This window comes from Myotis daubentonii, chromosome 1, assembly GCF_963259705.1.
Source record: "Myotis daubentonii chromosome 1, mMyoDau2.1, whole genome shotgun sequence".
NCBI lineage: Eukaryota > Metazoa > Chordata > Mammalia > Chiroptera > Vespertilionidae > Myotis > Myotis daubentonii.
The window spans coordinates 183,799,958-183,817,283 of NC_081840.1; the positions used below are offsets into that span (position 1 = coordinate 183,799,958).

At 44.2% G+C, this 17,326-nt stretch overlaps 1 protein-coding gene across 3 annotated transcripts; it reads right to left on the reverse strand.

Moving 5' to 3' along the window:
- Positions 1–2,004: 2,004 nt before the first annotated feature.
- CCNG2 (cyclin G2) lies at positions 2,005–11,200 on the reverse strand. 3 transcript variants are annotated; one of them, XM_059667822.1, is made up of 8 exons: positions 10,901–11,200; positions 9,878–10,015; positions 9,088–9,225; positions 7,756–8,006; positions 7,493–7,571; positions 7,307–7,405; positions 4,786–4,991; positions 2,005–3,451 (listed from the first exon to the last, which is right to left on the reverse strand). In XM_059667822.1, the coding sequence occupies exons 2-8, from the start codon at positions 10,013–10,015 to the stop codon at positions 3,328–3,330; spliced, it is 1,035 nt and encodes a 344-aa protein (XP_059523805.1). In that variant the 5' UTR covers positions 10,901–11,200; the 3' UTR covers positions 2,005–3,327. The 3 variants fall into 3 exon arrangements, with proteins under 3 accessions (XP_059523805.1, XP_059523814.1, XP_059523796.1); XM_059667831.1 differs by lacking the exon at positions 10,901–11,200 and adding an exon at positions 10,127–10,322; XM_059667813.1 differs by lacking the exon at positions 10,901–11,200 and adding an exon at positions 10,095–10,322.
- Positions 11,201–17,326: the final 6,126 nt, after the last annotated feature.

Below are 17,326 nucleotides of genomic sequence, written 5' to 3' on the forward strand. Positions count from 1 at the left end.
GAAATCTCTATTTTATTCACCAGTCATGGGAAAGCCACTTGGTTGAATGGCCCGAGGAGGGCATAACCGGGCTCCTAGACTTGTCTGAGTCTCCCAGTAATGCCTCAAGAGAATAGACAGTGCTTCTCAATTCCTTCCTCTTCCTCATTCTGCAGGAAGCCACCCATTGTCTTCACTATCAGAGAAGTGTAAACAAGGATCCCCGAATGCTGGTGAACCTTGAGCCCATGGCAAGGGCCAAAGCTATGCACTGATTGTTTAGTCCAGACAATGGAGGTCAAGCTATATCCCGACCAAATAGTCTCAGAGTACATCTTTCTAATATTTACTGACCTTTAAGATAGTCTATTACCGCAATTACTGCCTAAGAGCTAGATGTGTATCCAAAATTGAATAAAAGGTTGGCAAGGCCTGGCACCAGTGGAAGTACTTTCTCTTGCATTGGGCTTCCCCGCCTGGCCCCCAATATTTCCAAATTATTATTTCTTGTCTCGTCTCTTTCATTTGCGTGCAGCCCCTTCTCCAGATCCCAAACCCAGAACCACGCGGGACGTGGGATCATGCACATCATTCCCACTGCCACTGCCTTAGTTCAGTCCTTTATCACCTCTTAGATTTGTGCACAACTCCTGACCAGTCTCCCTCCTACTCACCTCTACCTGCTCCAATCCATCTTCCACAGAGCTTTCGGTTACCTTGCTTAACACACATTTAAGGGAATGGGAAGAGGAAAAACAAAAAGGCCAAAGACAGGTGTAGTGTTCTGGTGAGGAAAGGACTTGTATATCATCAGACAGACTTTATTCTGATTGAGGTACCTATTGAGCAATTTTTCAGAGAGACATATTTGCATATTTTTAAATGATTCCCAGGCAGCAAAGGAATCAGGAGTAAGCCTGGAGGCTGAGAGATCAGTAAGTTGTAGCAACCCTGCTGATAAAGTATGCAGGTCTAAATCAAACCTGTGGCAGAAAAAAGACAGAGTTATACCAGTAAAGTATAAATGAAATCGTACCAATGGTGACCTCCAGTAAACAGGTGGGAGGAGGCTAGGATATCATCTAAGTTTCCTACTTGAGTAGATAGAATACATTTCCACCAAGATAGATTATACAGGAAGAGCAGGTCTGGGAGTAATCAGAACCTCCAGGTTGGATGGCCAGTTGTGACTAAGCAGGTTGAGAGTAAAGAGCTCTAGACAACATGAACTAAAAACCAGAAAGGAGAACAGATGAAGCTATGTGTGGACAGAGTCACACAGAAAGAGAATTTAGTACGAAAAGTAACAAAACCCTGGAGGAACTAAAGGTTTCAAAATTTGGGAAGTCACAAATAACATTTACCTCTCAGCAAACCAAAATCTGAAAGCAGCCCTAGCTGGTTTGGCTCAGTGGATAGAGCGTTGGCCTGCAGACCAAAGGTCCCGGGTTCGATTCCGATCAAGGGCATGTACCTTGGTTGCAGGCTCCTCCCCAGCCCGAAACAAAGGTCTATAGTCAAACTCAATGGGAAACCTATGCAAAAACAAAACCAAAACCAAAACCACCACTTGCAACACAAGCCAAGCCCAAAGGCTTAGAAAAAGAGGTCCAGAGCCAGAGGCTGGCAGGGTTCAGTCACAGCCACCACCACCCCTACATGCTGATTCACCAAGAAACCTGATTAGAATTTGGTTTGTCTTCAGAGATTGTACTAATCTGCCAACCTGAGTATTCTGGTCTACTTGATACCTGTTGCCTTTCACTATAAATTAATAGGCATTTTGTTTAATATGAGTCCATCTGAGAGAGAGGTCAATTCTCAAATGACAGATTCACTTTCAGTATCTCCCAAGGCTATGGGCCAAACTGTGATAAGGAAATCTTACCGAGAGGACTTCTGGTTACCAGACAGAGAGAGGGCTTATCCTGAAGGCACGCCAGCCTCACTTCAAGCCTCCCTACTGAAATAAGGCAAGCACTTTTTCTTTTACCAAAAAATTAAGGTATGATTGCAAACAAGGAGTACAATTCATTAATATTTTTATTTTGAGTTGTAATCCATTATTACTTAAGATCCACTTCAGGAAACATCCAATGGATGTTGACTTACCATTAAAAGTAAGTCATCAATGTTTGATTTATAATACAGAATACACAATAAATTATATTTACATGCAATTACTAGACTATCACACACGGTAAAAAAATACAGTATTTTTATGTACATTTTTTTAAGATTTACATTTTCATATACAATTTATAAAATTTAAAAATTCTCTGTACAGAATTTCATGTGTACAGAGTTCATAAGTCCCCTATTCTTATGGCTGTACCACCACACAGATATGCTAAAAACTGTAACACTACACACACTTAAGTTATCCTTTTTTTTTTTTTTTTTACTTTATATTCAATCTTGGCACCCATACACTAATACCATTATTTTTGAAATGTAAATTACAAAGGAAGTAAAATGTAATCATGCAGACTTTTTTTAATATATGAAAATGAGATAAAATGTGCTACTTGATCAACATTTAATAATTCCACAGTTACCTAGTTCTGATCAACCTTCTGCACTATTTTAACACAGGTGCATGCAAAACTATCAGATTATGGATTGTTTTAATAACATTAAAATAATACTACAGTCTGAAAATACTTAGGCATTAGGAATGCAATTACCTAATAACCATAGCCTGTTGATTATTTCTGCTTTGGCAGAAACCTCAACTAACACATTACATACTAAAATTTACAGATATGGCAACATTATAATTCCCAAATTTATAGAGTCTGCAACAGGTGATTATTTAAAAAAAGAAACAAAGAAGGTGTTTGACATTTAAGAGTATACTAGTATTCTCTGTTCTGAGAATGGGGGTAAGGGAGTGATTTAAGATAAACCATTAAAGGTTTATCCATTTTCCCTGCTAAGGAAGTACTGGCCCACTCCCAATCTGTTTAAATAAAGACACCTGAAGGCTTTATAAAAAGTTTAAGATTACCTATACTATTCATCTTCAAAAATTCTTGAAAAGTAATAAAATTGAAGGTATCAATACCTTCCCTCCTCCCCCAAGTAGCTAAAGATCAACGAGAAAAATAAAGTGCCAATGTCTAAAGTATTGTTACTTGTTCAAGAGGCACTAACCCATTTGATGGCTTAGGATTAAATATGAAAATAGGCCAGATCTGATCTGAATAATAAATAGAAAGTAGGTATATTCCAGTCTATGCAGTTCCTGCCTAGATGGGGGTTGGACCAGAGAACTACCTACTCCCCCATTTATTGCTTGGAAACCTGTACACACACTTTAAATGCTGACACAGAACAGTAGGATTTCTAAGACGGAAAGCACAGTGTCTGTGCCACTTTGAAGTTGAAAAAGAAAGTGCACTCCTGATCACTGGAAGGAGAGCTACTGAGACTCTCTTCTCCACAACTCATATCTTCACAAGAGTCCTCACTAAAGAGAAAAGAAGAGACAAAGCAAAGTCCATTATTTTAAATATACTTAAATGTTTTACAGACAAAATAAAACTGCTAAACAAGTATCTCTAGTCTCAGAATCTTTATATTCAAAATTTAAGCTTTACAGTGAGAAAATTTAACTTATAAGGACTTCCTAAACTGAACTCTATTATAATCTCCTTAGAAAATACAGATTTTCTTAACAGGTTTCAACAAATTACTATTTGCCAAGCTATTATTCTTGTACCAATAACTCTATCATCAATTAATTGTACAATTTTAAGTAAGTTAGATCCAATAAATGCAGGCTAAGGACAACATATCTCCTATGGCATGATTTCGCCATCTTTCTTGCATTAATAATTGTATCACTAATACTTTCAATATCCAACCAAAAAACCAATAAGCTGAAATGGAACTTCTGGTCCTTTATCCCTACCATATAAAACAATCTAACTTAATAAAAGACAATGGCATTTGACAAAACTGTAAAAATATCTACAGAATTCTGCTACCTTTGTGTTGGTGGTTCCTTCCCTGCCGCCCCCCCCCCCCAACCCCGCCCCCAATCAGGAACTTTAACCACAGCCTCTTCCCACAGACCATATTAGGAATTCATACTAACACTGAGAAGCCCAGAATGCTGTTTCACTTTTTAAAAAAACTAAAACTGTATTTCAAAGAGCAAAGGAGATGGGAAACAACCAGTTTTTTAAAGGGGAGGAGCGAAACATCAGTGGAAAGGCAACTTTCTATTTAGTCTAATACATGGAACCTAAAAACGAAAAAAACAGAACTCATAAATTCACAAAGAGAGAGAATAGATTGGTAGCTGGCAAAAAGAGGGGTTTGGTGGGTAAAAATGGTCAAAAGGTACAACCTTCCAGTTATAAATCTTGGGAATATAATGTACAGCATGGTGTTTTGTTTGTTTTTAGTAAGAAAAATGGGGGCCCTGGCTGGTGTGGCTCGGTTGGGCATTGTCCCATGCACCAAAAGGTTGCTGGTTCGATCATGGGTCAGGGCACATGCCCAGGATGTGGGCTCAATTCCCGGTAGGGGGTGTGCAGGAGGCAGCCCATCGATGTTCCACTCTCTTCTCTCTTCCTCTCTCTCTAAAAGTAAGTAAACTATTAAAAAAGGAGGGAGGGGAAGCACACTTCTAAATTATTAGCCTATTTTAATAATTAACTGTTTCTGGCTAATTTTCTCACCTGAAGAAAAGATGCTATTAGACTAGGGACTTTCTCTGATGCCTTATAATATTCCCGGGTCCCATTTTGAGTATAGTTTGTCTGGGAAGTCTAATCAGTTAAGGAATTTGCTTACCTTTCACTTTCATCAAAACAACCCCCCTCTGGTATTGTTGGCAGCTCAGGGACACTATAGTAGCTGTTGTGGAGATTCTGGGCTGTGCGCCTTGAAACAATCCAAACCAATTTCTTAAGATCTGGTTTGCAACATTCAGGAGAAGAATATTCAGCGAGGCATTTAGAAACTAACTCCCTCCAGTAAATGAATTCAGTGTCATTAACCTGAAAAAAATATTTTAATCAAGAGGTTAAAATAGTGGTTCCCAAGCCTTGCTGTGCCTTGGAATCACCCTACACTCCTTAAAAGAATACTGATGCCTGGCTCCCACCCCAGATATTCTTATTTAATCGATGTAGGGTATAACATGGGAATCAAAAATTTGTTTAAAACTCTCCAGGTGATACTAGTGTGAAGTCAAATATGGGTAACCACTGGTTTAGGAGATGAGCACCAAAGGTATAGATAATTTACATAGGATTCAATACATAGAAAGTTTTGCCTATTAAGAAAACACACTGATCTAAAAACACTTGTCTGTTACTAAATCCATTATCAAGTATATTCTTTAACAGTCCCAATGCAAAGGAAATTAATAATTTAGGTTTCTGTAACAAAGCATTTTTTTTTGATTGCTAAAAATATGCATTTACACTAAGATACCAGATAAATGCTAATGGAGAAGTTAGCAGTATAACAGAAGAGGAATTTCCCCAAAAGGGCGTAGTTTCTCCACGACCAGGGAGTGCCCCACTTTATTTCAAGGAATCAATTTTCACTGAGGATATTTCCAGATAAATTATAAATGGTTTACATTAAAACTAATAAATTCCTGACTAAAACACAAGCGAGAAGTTATCTGTTAAAAACAAAATACTTCACAAATACTTTTAGCACAAACCGAAGACAATTTTATAGCATCTTGGCCACCATTCCAGCTACATCTTAACCCCCCTGCATTCTGGCTTCTACCACTCCCTTCTCATTCTACTAACATCATCTCCTAGGTATCCAATGACCTCCTTCAATTCCCATTATAATGGGCCTCTCATCAAAATTCAATACTCTTGGCTACCTTCTTCTTGAAAACCTCTTCCCAACCTGATAGTGCTCTTACCTGTCAGGTGTACCTTCCTTCACTTGGCTCCTAATGGTGAAACTGCCAACACTGAAAGCCCAACCAATATAATTTCAACCAACCTCTAAGCAAAAGACTCCAAGTTTCTTAAGGCTTTATTATTTCATGAGAAACTTCAACTCTTGATCTCCAACTATGATTTATCTTGAGTTTTTGTGTGTGTGTTTTGTGTGTGTGTGTGTGTGTTTTTTAATATTTTATTGATTTTTTACAGAGAGGAAGGGAGAGGGATAGAGAGTTAGAAACATCGATGAGAGAGAAACATTGATCAGCAGCCTCCTGTACACTCCCTACTGGGGATGTGCCCGCAACCAAGGTACATGCCCTTGACCAGAATCAAACCTGGGACCTTTCAGTCTGCAGGCTGATGCTCTATCCACTGAGCCAAATCGGTCAGGGCTATCTTGAATTTTTATTCCAGACTGCTAAATACCTGCTAGACATCTACCACCTGGAAGGTAAAAATCATACTTCTTTGATCACAAGTTAACTTCTCTCAAATCTCCTCCAATGGTACCAACATTCTATCATTTGTTCCAAATACTGATCATTTGTGGCTCCTTGCCTCATATTCCATGCTTGACTTCCAAAACCACTCAAGTTAGATATTCTCACAGCTTCTTGTGACTATCACCTAGACATTCTATCTACAAGCCTACCCTAAAGGAATTCCCAAACCTCCTATAGTCCACCAGCTTCCTGGCTATAAGCCTTTGCTGCCCAAACTATCACTACTAAGATTCTTTTGGTCTACACCTTCCCAGTAATAGTGCCTCTCCTGGCTTACCTTACTCTTCTGCTAACAAAACCCCAAAGTACTCCCTACATTCAGTATTATCTGGCACTCAGACACAGAATAAATGACAGAACATACCACTACATGTTAAGTTCCATATATCTCCAACTAGACTCTAAGTCTAAGAAAAGGGACTGTGCCTTTAGTTGTTTTACACCTCTTTATGACTGCCAAAAATGTACTGGGCTGGCCTAAGGAGTTTAAAAAGAAAAACGAAGCTAATGTTATTTTGGAAATGCTACTAATGGGATGAATCAGCCCTAAAGATGTAATGGGATGCCATCAGTGTATTTAGTAAGTCTACTTCCTAGTGTGTATTTTAGAACAGACCATTGTATTACCAATTTGCAAGAATACTACAGAAGGGACATCTGAATGCAGAAAGAAGCTAGGCTAAGGACAGGATTTCCTTCCAGTTTAATACTGTCTGGGTCAAAACTGCATTTTGAGAACTTCAACACTTGAGATGTTTTAAAAAAATGAGTGTAAAAGTTAAGAGCCCCATAAAGTATTATTTAATGTTTAAATCACCACAGGGGAAAAAAAACAAAGTGAAATATTAGGAAGAAAACTTGCTTTAAAGAATAAAAACTGAATATATTTACCTTGGAATGTTTTTTAACAAGCAGAAGAATTTCCAATAATTCAATGGATTTCAAAGTTTCTACTTCCAAATTGAGAAGGCACAAAGCTAATACAGATGGCTACAAGAAAAAAAAGTGTTAAGTAAAATAAACATTTTTTAATTCAAAACAGAAACTGTGAATCATATAAGCAAGAAATTGACTTACTTTTGCTTTTGAAAAGGTAAGCCGGCAGTTGCAAGCTTTCAGCTGAGCTTCTAGTTTATCAAGATTCAGTATTTCTTTCCTATACAATGAAAAGAAAAAACAATGTATTTATTTACTAAACTTCCAAAGATGTAAACAATTTTAAGGACTTGCCATTAAAAAGTTTGGAGGAAGTAAAACTATAAACTTCACTGGCATTCTACTTGTTTACTGTTAGCTATAGCAATCTAAAGTATAAAATTTTTATTTTTAATCCCACTGACCTTTCTGAAGTCTGACAAAATACTATAGTATGGTATAAGTGCAAAAAGTTTAAGGCAGTAGTAGCTTCCAATTCATAGTGCAATTTTTCTGAAATTATTTTTTCCATCCGTTTTATGTCAGAGGCAGTACATTTGCATTGACTAATCCGGATTACATCATGAGTGGATGGAATATTGCATTCTTCTTCAACTATTCTAGCAGCCAGCAAAAAACAACAGACTCCAATGCAAGACAAATGTTTAGGTTTCACCTGAAAAACAAAAAAACAAAAGTCTTCTTCTAACAATTGTTACTTGATTTAGCAAAGCAGACACTTAAGAATACTGTAGTAATGCCCCTACTTTTAAGACAGAACACAAACAAGCTGCATCCCTGTACTTTTTTTTTACCCACAATTATATTTAGTCATTTTCACAATTTAAACTGTCTTAACCTTCCTTTAAAATAAAAGGCATTTTGGGCATTTAAATTAACTTATTTAAATGCAGATAAAAATAATTAAACACAAGTTCAAAAGCCAAGTTTCTAACACTGCCTATACCTGGTCTTTCAAACTCATGAAATTCGTAAAAGTACATTCTCTCCCAAAATAACATGAAGCTTTCAACTCCTAGAAAATAAACTACTTCTTTGGATATAAAAATAACATATCCACTTATCTTTTAATCTTCTTATCTACTTATCTCTAAGAATCATCCCATACTTCAATGCAACTTTGCCCAAGAGAAACATTGCATCAGCTGTGCAGTGAAGCATATGTAAAAGCTGCCATGGGCAGATGGCTGCCCTTTTCTTTTCAGTGCCCTAAAAACTGACCCAGCAGCTGACAGCATCCTATTGGCAGAAAAATCACCACATTTCTCTAACAGTTGCTGGTGATTGTTAGTAAGACTGTGACTCCCTGCTCCGAGCAGACTTACAGGAGAGGCAGTTGGTCACCTTTAACAGACTGTTATACTTCCACTTATGTTTCAGTATTAAAAACATCTAGGCTCCAACAAAAACATGAAGGGAGATGAGAACCTTACAGTAAGGACTGTATACATACTGGTATATAGAGACTACCTAAAAAACAGTAGTCTTCACTATGTTAAATCTTCAAAGGGAAGGCATGTAAGACGTACAGCAAAACCTAACTTAAAATACAATACACTTGATTTTGTAGTCTCTTAATCTGACACTAAAGATCATAGTTCCAATTATTAAAAGTGTTTATGTATGGTGACATAAGTACATTCATTTGCCAAATATTTATCGAACCCTCCTATGCTGGCCATTGTAGTAGGCACTGGGTATAGAAAAATGAAGATTTATAAAAAATTATTGAATACCTTCATAAGAGCCAAGAATCTGTCCAAAATATTGACAGCCAGGACAAAAGTTTCAGTGCAAGATCCAAAAAAGTTGGTTAAACTCCTTAAGTCTTCTACTTTGGCATTTCTCAATCTTGGACACAAAGTGTTATCATTCTGCAATGAAAACCAAGAGCCCAAGTTTATTATTTTCTTAGAACTAAATGGATAATACACACAGATTCAATTCAAATAAGGTAATTTTTCCCCATAACCTTCGAGAATACGGGGCAAAGGGTAATATTTAACTAAAGCAATACACTTTTCTGCTACAAAAAGTGTAAATATCATTGCTTTTTAAACGTGTACATCTCAAAAGAACTAGGCAGTTCACCAAATGAACTGGTGCCACACGTCCAGAGGGTCATAGCAGATATAGTTCGATTCCCTGTAATGGGCATCGATGGTTACTGGCTGGCTTTGTGGGGTTTTTGTTGTCTGTCTGTTTATTAACTATTTGAGAACCTACAACAAGTGTTTCACAGGCAAAGGGCATTTCCACAAGGGAACTGCAGGATGCCGAGGGAGTCTCCCACCCCGGAGCTCAGGCTGGAGCGCCACATCTGCAGAAACACTTCTCCGGAGGAGCCAGCATCACTCTCACTCTTGCTAAGACACAAACGCTTGACCCGGGGTAAGATGTATCTTCGTCCTCCAGGAAGCCCGACGTCGGTCTTAAGAAACTTGCCCGTCTTCAGTCCTGATTCCACTTAACAACAACAGAAAAGTCATCCTCTCGGCAGCGGCAGCAAGTTCCCGGGCGACTTACCTCCGAGGTAGCCTCGATCAAGCTCAGCCCTTTCTCTCGCGGTTGGAACCGCTGTTCCTGTTCCAAGTAGAGGTTCAACAATCCGAAGAGCTGGACCCCTTCCCGACCTGCCAGGTGCTCGGCCCCCAAATCCTTCATCTGCAGCGAAGACGGCACACAGTTAGGCGGATCCTTGAGGAGGCGGGAATGGGGGTCAGGGGGAAAGGGCAGGAAATACTTCCAGCGAGAGGCGCCCGGACGAGCACACACCTGGCGAGAGCGAGCCGCGGAGGGGCCCGTCCCGTCCCGTCCCCGGCGCGATCCAACCACCCCACCGGGGGGTGTGGCACGGGGAGGGGCGCGGTGACGTCGGCCGGCCAGTCTGGGTCGGGCCGGCCGGTTCACCACCAGGAAAAGGTCCCCGGGCGGCGGTGTCCCGAGGGCCCGCCCCAGCCGAAGCCGGGGGAGAGGGGTCTCTCTCCGGTGGGATGCCCCGGGCCCCGGGGTGCCAGCTTTGCACAATAGGGGGGCAGGGAGAGCAAGTCTCGCGACTGAACAAAGAGCCGGAGGGAGGAGACTCCGGAGCCCCGCCCCGCCCTCCCCTCCGGGGGCCCGGCCGCCGAGCCCCTCTAGCTGGACTCCAGCCCGAGCCTTCCCCGTCCGCGACGGCGGCGCCGGTGGCACCCGAGGGGGTCAAGACCCAGCGGGAGACAAAAGCCCAGCCCACCCGCGTCCCGGCAACAGCGGTCCGACCACGGATGCCCCGGTTCCGCAACTGTGCGGGGCCCCGGGCTGTCAATTCTAGAAGCACCACCCCAGCCAACGCCGGTGACAAAAAGGGGGGTCGGGGGAGGCGCACCAAAGGACTGTCCGGACCCTCCCGGACTCTCCGTGCGTCCCACCAGCATCTGCCCCAGTCCGGCGCCCACTGCCCCGAAGCTGGAGCTGGGGCAGGACCGGAGTCGCTCCCGGGGCCGAGGGCTGGGCACCCCGCCCCCGCCGAGTCCCGACCGCGAACAAAGAAACCCGGGCAGGAGCACTCACCGTGCCGGAGACGCGCCTCCACCGGCCGGGCGTCGCGGTCCGTCGGGGACTGGGTGCGGCGGGGCGTCCGGACCTGTCTCCGCGGACCCGCCGCCTCAGCGGAGGCCCGGGACCCGCATCCGACCCCTCCCCCCGTCACCGCCGCCCTACAGCCCCGGCTTCATTCTGCTCCCAGCGCGCCCACCCGCCAGGGGCGCAGCGCCCACCCCCCAGCCCTGAGCCTCCACGGGCGCAGCCGCCACGGCCGACGCGAAGCCCAACCAAACCCCTTGTTTTTGTTTTGGGCTCTCCAGGCCCCCAAGGGGCGGGGCACGTGACTCGCCGCGGAGGGATTCTTCGCCTCTCAGCACGATTTGAAAAATAATCCCGCCTCTCAGCCGGGGTCCCCAGCGGGTTTGGGGGCCTCCGTGGCTCTCCTTTGCTTCCCCGAGCCACTCCTCCCCCTCGGTTCCTGGGCGGAGGGTAGAATGTGGGCGTCGGCTTTATTCTGCGATAGACCCGGTGGGGGAAGAAAGGGAGAGACAGGGTTGAGGCGCGGAAGGAGATCCTTTCTAACCGCTTTGCGCCTTTTAAAGGTCCCTGATTTGTTTTGTTTCCTCTGTTTTGAAAAATCCGCCCAAAGTGGCCGGCTCTCTGATTGGATGCTGGCCGAATGCCGAGAACCTGGTTCACTCTCGAATCTAGATTGGCTGACTGATTCGTCTTGGAGGCCTCTGATTGGCTTTCGCCGTTTTCTGCTCCTCAGTCTTCCGTGGGGCCTTAGCAACGCCGGAGTCTGGAATGCGCATGTCCGGCGGAGGGGGCCCCCCAGCTCTGGAGGAATGCGTGGGCCTGTGCTTGGGGTCCGCGCTTCCGCCCGCTGCCCCCCCCCCCCCCCCCCCGGAGGGCCACGCTCGGCTCTGAGCCTGGACGGCTGCAGGAACCTAGGGGAGCGTTCTCTACGTTTCTTCTTTATTTTGTTGTGCGGGTCCATTTTGCGATAACCAATCAAGTTGGTATAGAATTTTCAGGATGCTTATTGAAATATTGACAAGTAAAATGCAATCACTTTGGTCTTTGCTTTAAAGTTTCTCGGACCAAGAGGGGAAAAAAATGGAGAGAAGAGAGGTGCAACGAGGTTGCACAAAGTTAAGAGTTGTTAAAGGTGGGCGATAGATAGATGCAAGAGGTTTCTACTCGTGTGTCCTTGGAAATTTTTCCGTAATAAAAAATACATGTTCAGTGAGGGGACTTTAAAAAAAATGTACCGGTGCACATTGACAAGGGCACATAAATGTGTAATCATTGTAATAGTGTACCCCCAGAGGTGGTAATTGCGCTGCTGTTTTAATGAAGGCTCTGAGAGCTTTCTTGGTCACCCATAAATTACCATTTATTGTCCATTATGATTAGCGTTATTAAAAGGTGACACGTGTCCTCTCCTGAGGCGGTGCAGAAAGCAAAGCAAAGGAGACTGGAGACATCTGCACACGGGATATCTTTGGGGGGATGTGAGAGACGTCCCTTCAACATCGTTAGTAAATTCTCTTTATTTTCTCCCTCCTCCAGTCTCCACCGCCGTCAGCCAAACACACAAATCAGAAGATAGCACGTTCTGAGTTCTAATCTAAATAATCAGAAAGCCCCTAGGAACAGAGCCCTCTCTTCTGCTCTCCTGCATGTTTTCTGTGAATCGTCTCATTACTTGTAAAATAGGAGAAGTCACATAAGACAGCAGCAGCTTTCTCCTCTTTCCCGAGCAGAAAAGGAATTTTAGGAATAGATCCCTTTGCCGGTGAGCTGGAACTAGACGCAGACATCTGGAGCTCAGAGCAGCTGGGGGAAGGGGAGCTCAAGAGCTAATCCTCTTACTTCAGAGACTTGGGGCCTTGTTCAGGGTTTGGGGAAATAAATAAAATTACATTAAAAGACTGCTTTTAAGGGATTTACAGCTTGCGTGATTTTGTTCAATACTTGTTTGATCTTTTAAACATTATTAAGACTCTTTTATTTGACACAAACCTCTTGCTGGAAATCTGTGCTGAAAAACATAAATGAGGGCCTGCAACCAAGATGGAAAATAGAGCTAAGATTAGAATTACATAGATGAGGCCTCCTTGTACAGTGTGTAAAGAGGCTCAGTGGACAGAGTCCAGAGAGAGACAGAAAGCAGCTGGATGGAAAACATGAGAGAAAACAGTTTGTGACCAAAACATGAAGGAGATGGGGACTTTTTTTCAAGTAGGAGGGCAAAGATAGAAAAGGAACATAAGGTATAAAATAAGTGATGTGAAAGAAGAAATTAAAATTACGTGGTAGAAGATTTCTAAAATAATAACATATCAGACAAAAAGGAAGAGATGATGTAAAAGTTGTCCTTTGTTTGGTTCACTAAATGTTACAAAGTTATACAAAATGTATACTGCATGTTGCATAGCTAGTATTTTATATATCCTTTCACAGGCAGCCAGCCTCTGACATGGTGAGCAGTTCTCTTAAGAGTAAGACAAGAAAGTTTTGCAAATGATGTTGAATTTCCTGCTCCTGGTAGGCCCTGTTCAGTACAGAAAAAACTAGTTAAATTGACCAGTATGGAGCCCTATCTCCACTTTTGTCCATTTATCTTCTTAAGGTAAAGAAAAGCAATCATTAAAAAATATTGGTCCAGCCCGGCCAGTGTGGCTCAGTGATTGAGTGTCGACCTCTGAACCAGGAGATTACGGTTTGATTCCCGGTCAGGGCACGTGCCCAGGTTGTGGGCTTGATCCCCAGTGTAGGTTGTGCAGGAGGCAGCCGATCAATGATTCTCTCTCATCATTGATGTTTCTATTGTTCCCTCCCTCTCTCTTCCTCTCTGAAATCAATAAAAATATATTAAAACATTAAAAAAAAAATCTCTTAAAAGTAAAAAGGAAAAATACTGGTTCAGTAGTTACATCATCCTTTTTATTTCTTTCCCCAAACAGTTCTTTTTAACAATTATGATATTTTGGGGTAGTAAATGATGCCGGTTTTCTCATTTTACTCTGCTGATTTTTATTTAATTTTAATATATTTTTAATTTTTTAAATGTTTCAATTTTTTAAAATGACAGTCTTTCTCCAGGCTCTATTGTCTGTCCTTATCACTTTTGCTTATTGTGCTGCAGCTCTAGGTGTTATTTATTAAATAAGCACTTACCTTTAGGCTAATCTGCCTTTACCTGTCAACTGCCCTTCTGTCTTCCCTAAGTTTTCTTGAGGGCAACTTCCCTACAACATAAACACATACAAAATAAAGGATCAGAAACTTGGCAGTCCCCAGAAAGGACTTTGAGGGGATTTATCCTATATAATAAAAGCCTAATATGCAAATTGTCCCCTCAGGAGTTCCACTAGGAGTTCAACCGCTCGCTATGACGTGCACTGACCACCAGGGGACCGCACAATACACGGCAGGTGTCGGCAACAAGGCACTGTCAGTAGGCAGCAGTGGAGGTGCTGCTGGCCCCAAGGAGAGCGGGACCGTGGCAGGATGGTGGAGCAGGTGAGCAGGCGGTACCAAGTCAAGGTGGGTGCGAACGGGGGCCTAATCCCCTGCCCATCACCTCACAGACTCACCTGGTAGACAGCAACCAGCAGTGGTGGCGGGGGGGCGGGACCGCCACCCGGCTCCTAGGCACTGAGGGAACTGGGCGGAGGGGGGGGGGGGAGAGGGGGCGCCCTGATCAATTGCCCTGCGGGCAGGATGGTGGAGCAGATGAGGGGGCAGTGCCAGGCCAAGGCAGGGTGCCAGGAGGGGCTGGGGGACTCCGAGGTTGGGAGTGCAAGCTGGGGCTGTGAGTCTGGGAGTGTGAGCTGGGGCTGTGAGTCTGGGAGCGTGAGCTGGGGCCTGATCCCCACAGGCCAACCCAAGGGACCTCACTTGTGCACAAATTTGTGCACCGAGCCTCTAGTTTCATTATAAGATACTTGGTCTGCAGCACAGTGATAGGGGTGCAGCAGGATTGGGTGATACTCTGCCCCCAATAACTCTGTGGAGGCCTGACAGTGACCCTGTTGTCCTCAGTGACATCTGAGACTATGAAACAGACGGTGGGCACAGAGCAGGAAACAAACAGTGGCACACCCACAGAGGAGAAAACAATGCCTTCTTTCAGCGGATTCTTGACTCTGAGGAGTGTCCTTCAATCTACTCACACTCCTGCTTCTACCTAGAAGAGAAAATAGGGTGTTCCCAAAGGCTGCTACAGTGCTCCCTCAATGCTTTGTACTCGGCTTCCCTGAACTTCATGAGGCATCACAGCTCCCTCACAACTTTCCAGAGATCTCTTTCTCCTCACAGGTGGTAGTTTTAGACAATAAATTCAATCTTTTCATTCAACAGACATTGAATAAATCCGCACTAGATGCCAGGCATGGTACTAAGCCTCAGGGATACAAAACTAGATAAATAAAACTCAGTCCCAGAATGTACCCTGGTATCTCCGCAGTGTAAGGCAGAAGCTCTAGCAGAGGGATCAGAATGCCTGAAGTTGAGTCCCAGCTTTCCAACTCACTGGAGATAGTACCTTGAGTACCTTGAGTAATTTGAATTGCTTGAAGCCTCAGCTTTCTAATCTGAAAAAGCAAACAAACAAACAAATGGCGGGGGGGGGGGGGAGGGGGGAGGGTACCCCAGGGGGTAGTTGTCTCTACTTCACGTGTAAAGATGAAATGCAAACATTCGTAAAGGTGCTCTTATGTACACCGGGGGCTGTTAGGCTTTGACAGAGCTGTGACTTCAAGGAGGGGGAAAAAGGGATCGTCCTGACCTCTCAGAGGAATCTGATACAAAGCAGCCCAGAAAGGGAAGAACCTCCGCATCGAGGCTGGTAAAGCTGACCTGAGTCCCACCTCCACCTTTCCCTGTACTATTTCTGGCTCCCTGCGTGGGCTGTTTTCTGTCAGTAAGGGTGGTTTGCCACCCACACTTCCTGCTTAGATTAATGTTGCTAACAGAACCTGCACAGGAAACAGGACCATGTTGGAGGGTGAGGAACAGGAAAGGCATAACCTAACCCAGGGTGCCATCTTGAAGTGATTCAGATTTTTCAATTAAGAACTCATTTTTTAAATCTGAACTTCAAAGAATGAGACAATTTACCTGCAAAACCAATCCCTTTCTTCCAGCAATCGGTGAACATCTCATATATACTTCTTTCTGACTTACTCCTGGACAGGACCTCAAATCTGATGAAATTAGCAAATCCAACATTTTACAATTTTATATATATATACTAGAGGCCTGGCGCACGAAATTCGTGTGCGGGTACGGTCTCTAGGCCTGCCCTGCAATCAGGGCCATCTTCCCCAGCTGCCTGCAGCCAACCCCACCCCCCGCCGCCACCCACCCCCGGTTCCCCGTTCACCATCGGGTGATTGGTGCCTGATGGCTGGGGGAAGGGACCGAGAGGTCAGCTGTTCCCGCCCACTCACTGGCCCACACCCCTGCCACAGGTGGCCATCAGGCAATCGGAGCTTGCCGGCCGGGGAAAGGAACCAAAAGGTAGTCAGTGCGCCTCATAGTGACTGGTCCAGCAGTCGTTCTGGTCATTCTGCTGTTAGGGTCAATTTGCATATTACCCTTTTATTATATAGGACTAGTAGCCCAGTGCACAAAAATTTGTGCACTTGGGGGTGAGGGTGAGGAGTGGGGCCAGACCCCTCAGCGCGACCTGCACCCTCTGTCATGTTCCGGGACCCCAGCCACTCCTGGCCTAGGCACAGGCCTACAGGCTTGGGCGGCCTGGCTCCCGAGGCCCCATTTTATCAAGAGAACAAAGTCGGCGTTAGTTACAGCCCTCACCGAACCCAGTACACTGCATCTGTGCATATAACTGCCTCGTTCATGTGTCTGCTTCGCCCTACTGAATTACTAACATCTTGAGGACATAGTTCTGTCTTATCCTGCTTCACCTTCAGTGCCTGGCCTGGTTCCAGGGACCTGAGAGGGTTTGCTTAATGAGTGAATAATGAGTGAGTGAATGAGTGAATGAATGAGCAAGTAAGTGAATGAGCAAGCAGCTAAGGGGCAGGAACGCGTTGCCATGTCAACATGGCAGAAGTTCCGGCCCCACTCCCGGCTCCCTGAAGCCCACCCTGGGAAAGTTCCTGCCATGCTCCCAGTGGCCTGGGGCCCCTCTCCTGGCTGCATACTGAATTACTAACATCTTGAGGACATAACTCTGTCTTATCCTGCTTCAACTTCAGTGCCTGGCCTGGTGCCATGGACCTGAGTGGGTTTGCTGAGTGAGTGAATAATGAGTGAGTGAATGAGTGAATGAATGAGCAAGTAAGTGAATGAGCAAGCAGCCACCAGCAGGGATAGTTCCCACTCTGCTCTGAGCTGCCTGAGGCCAACCCCGGGAAGTTCCCGCCCTGCTCCCAGCGGCCCCACTCCCCTCTCCCGGCTGCAAAGTTCATGCAG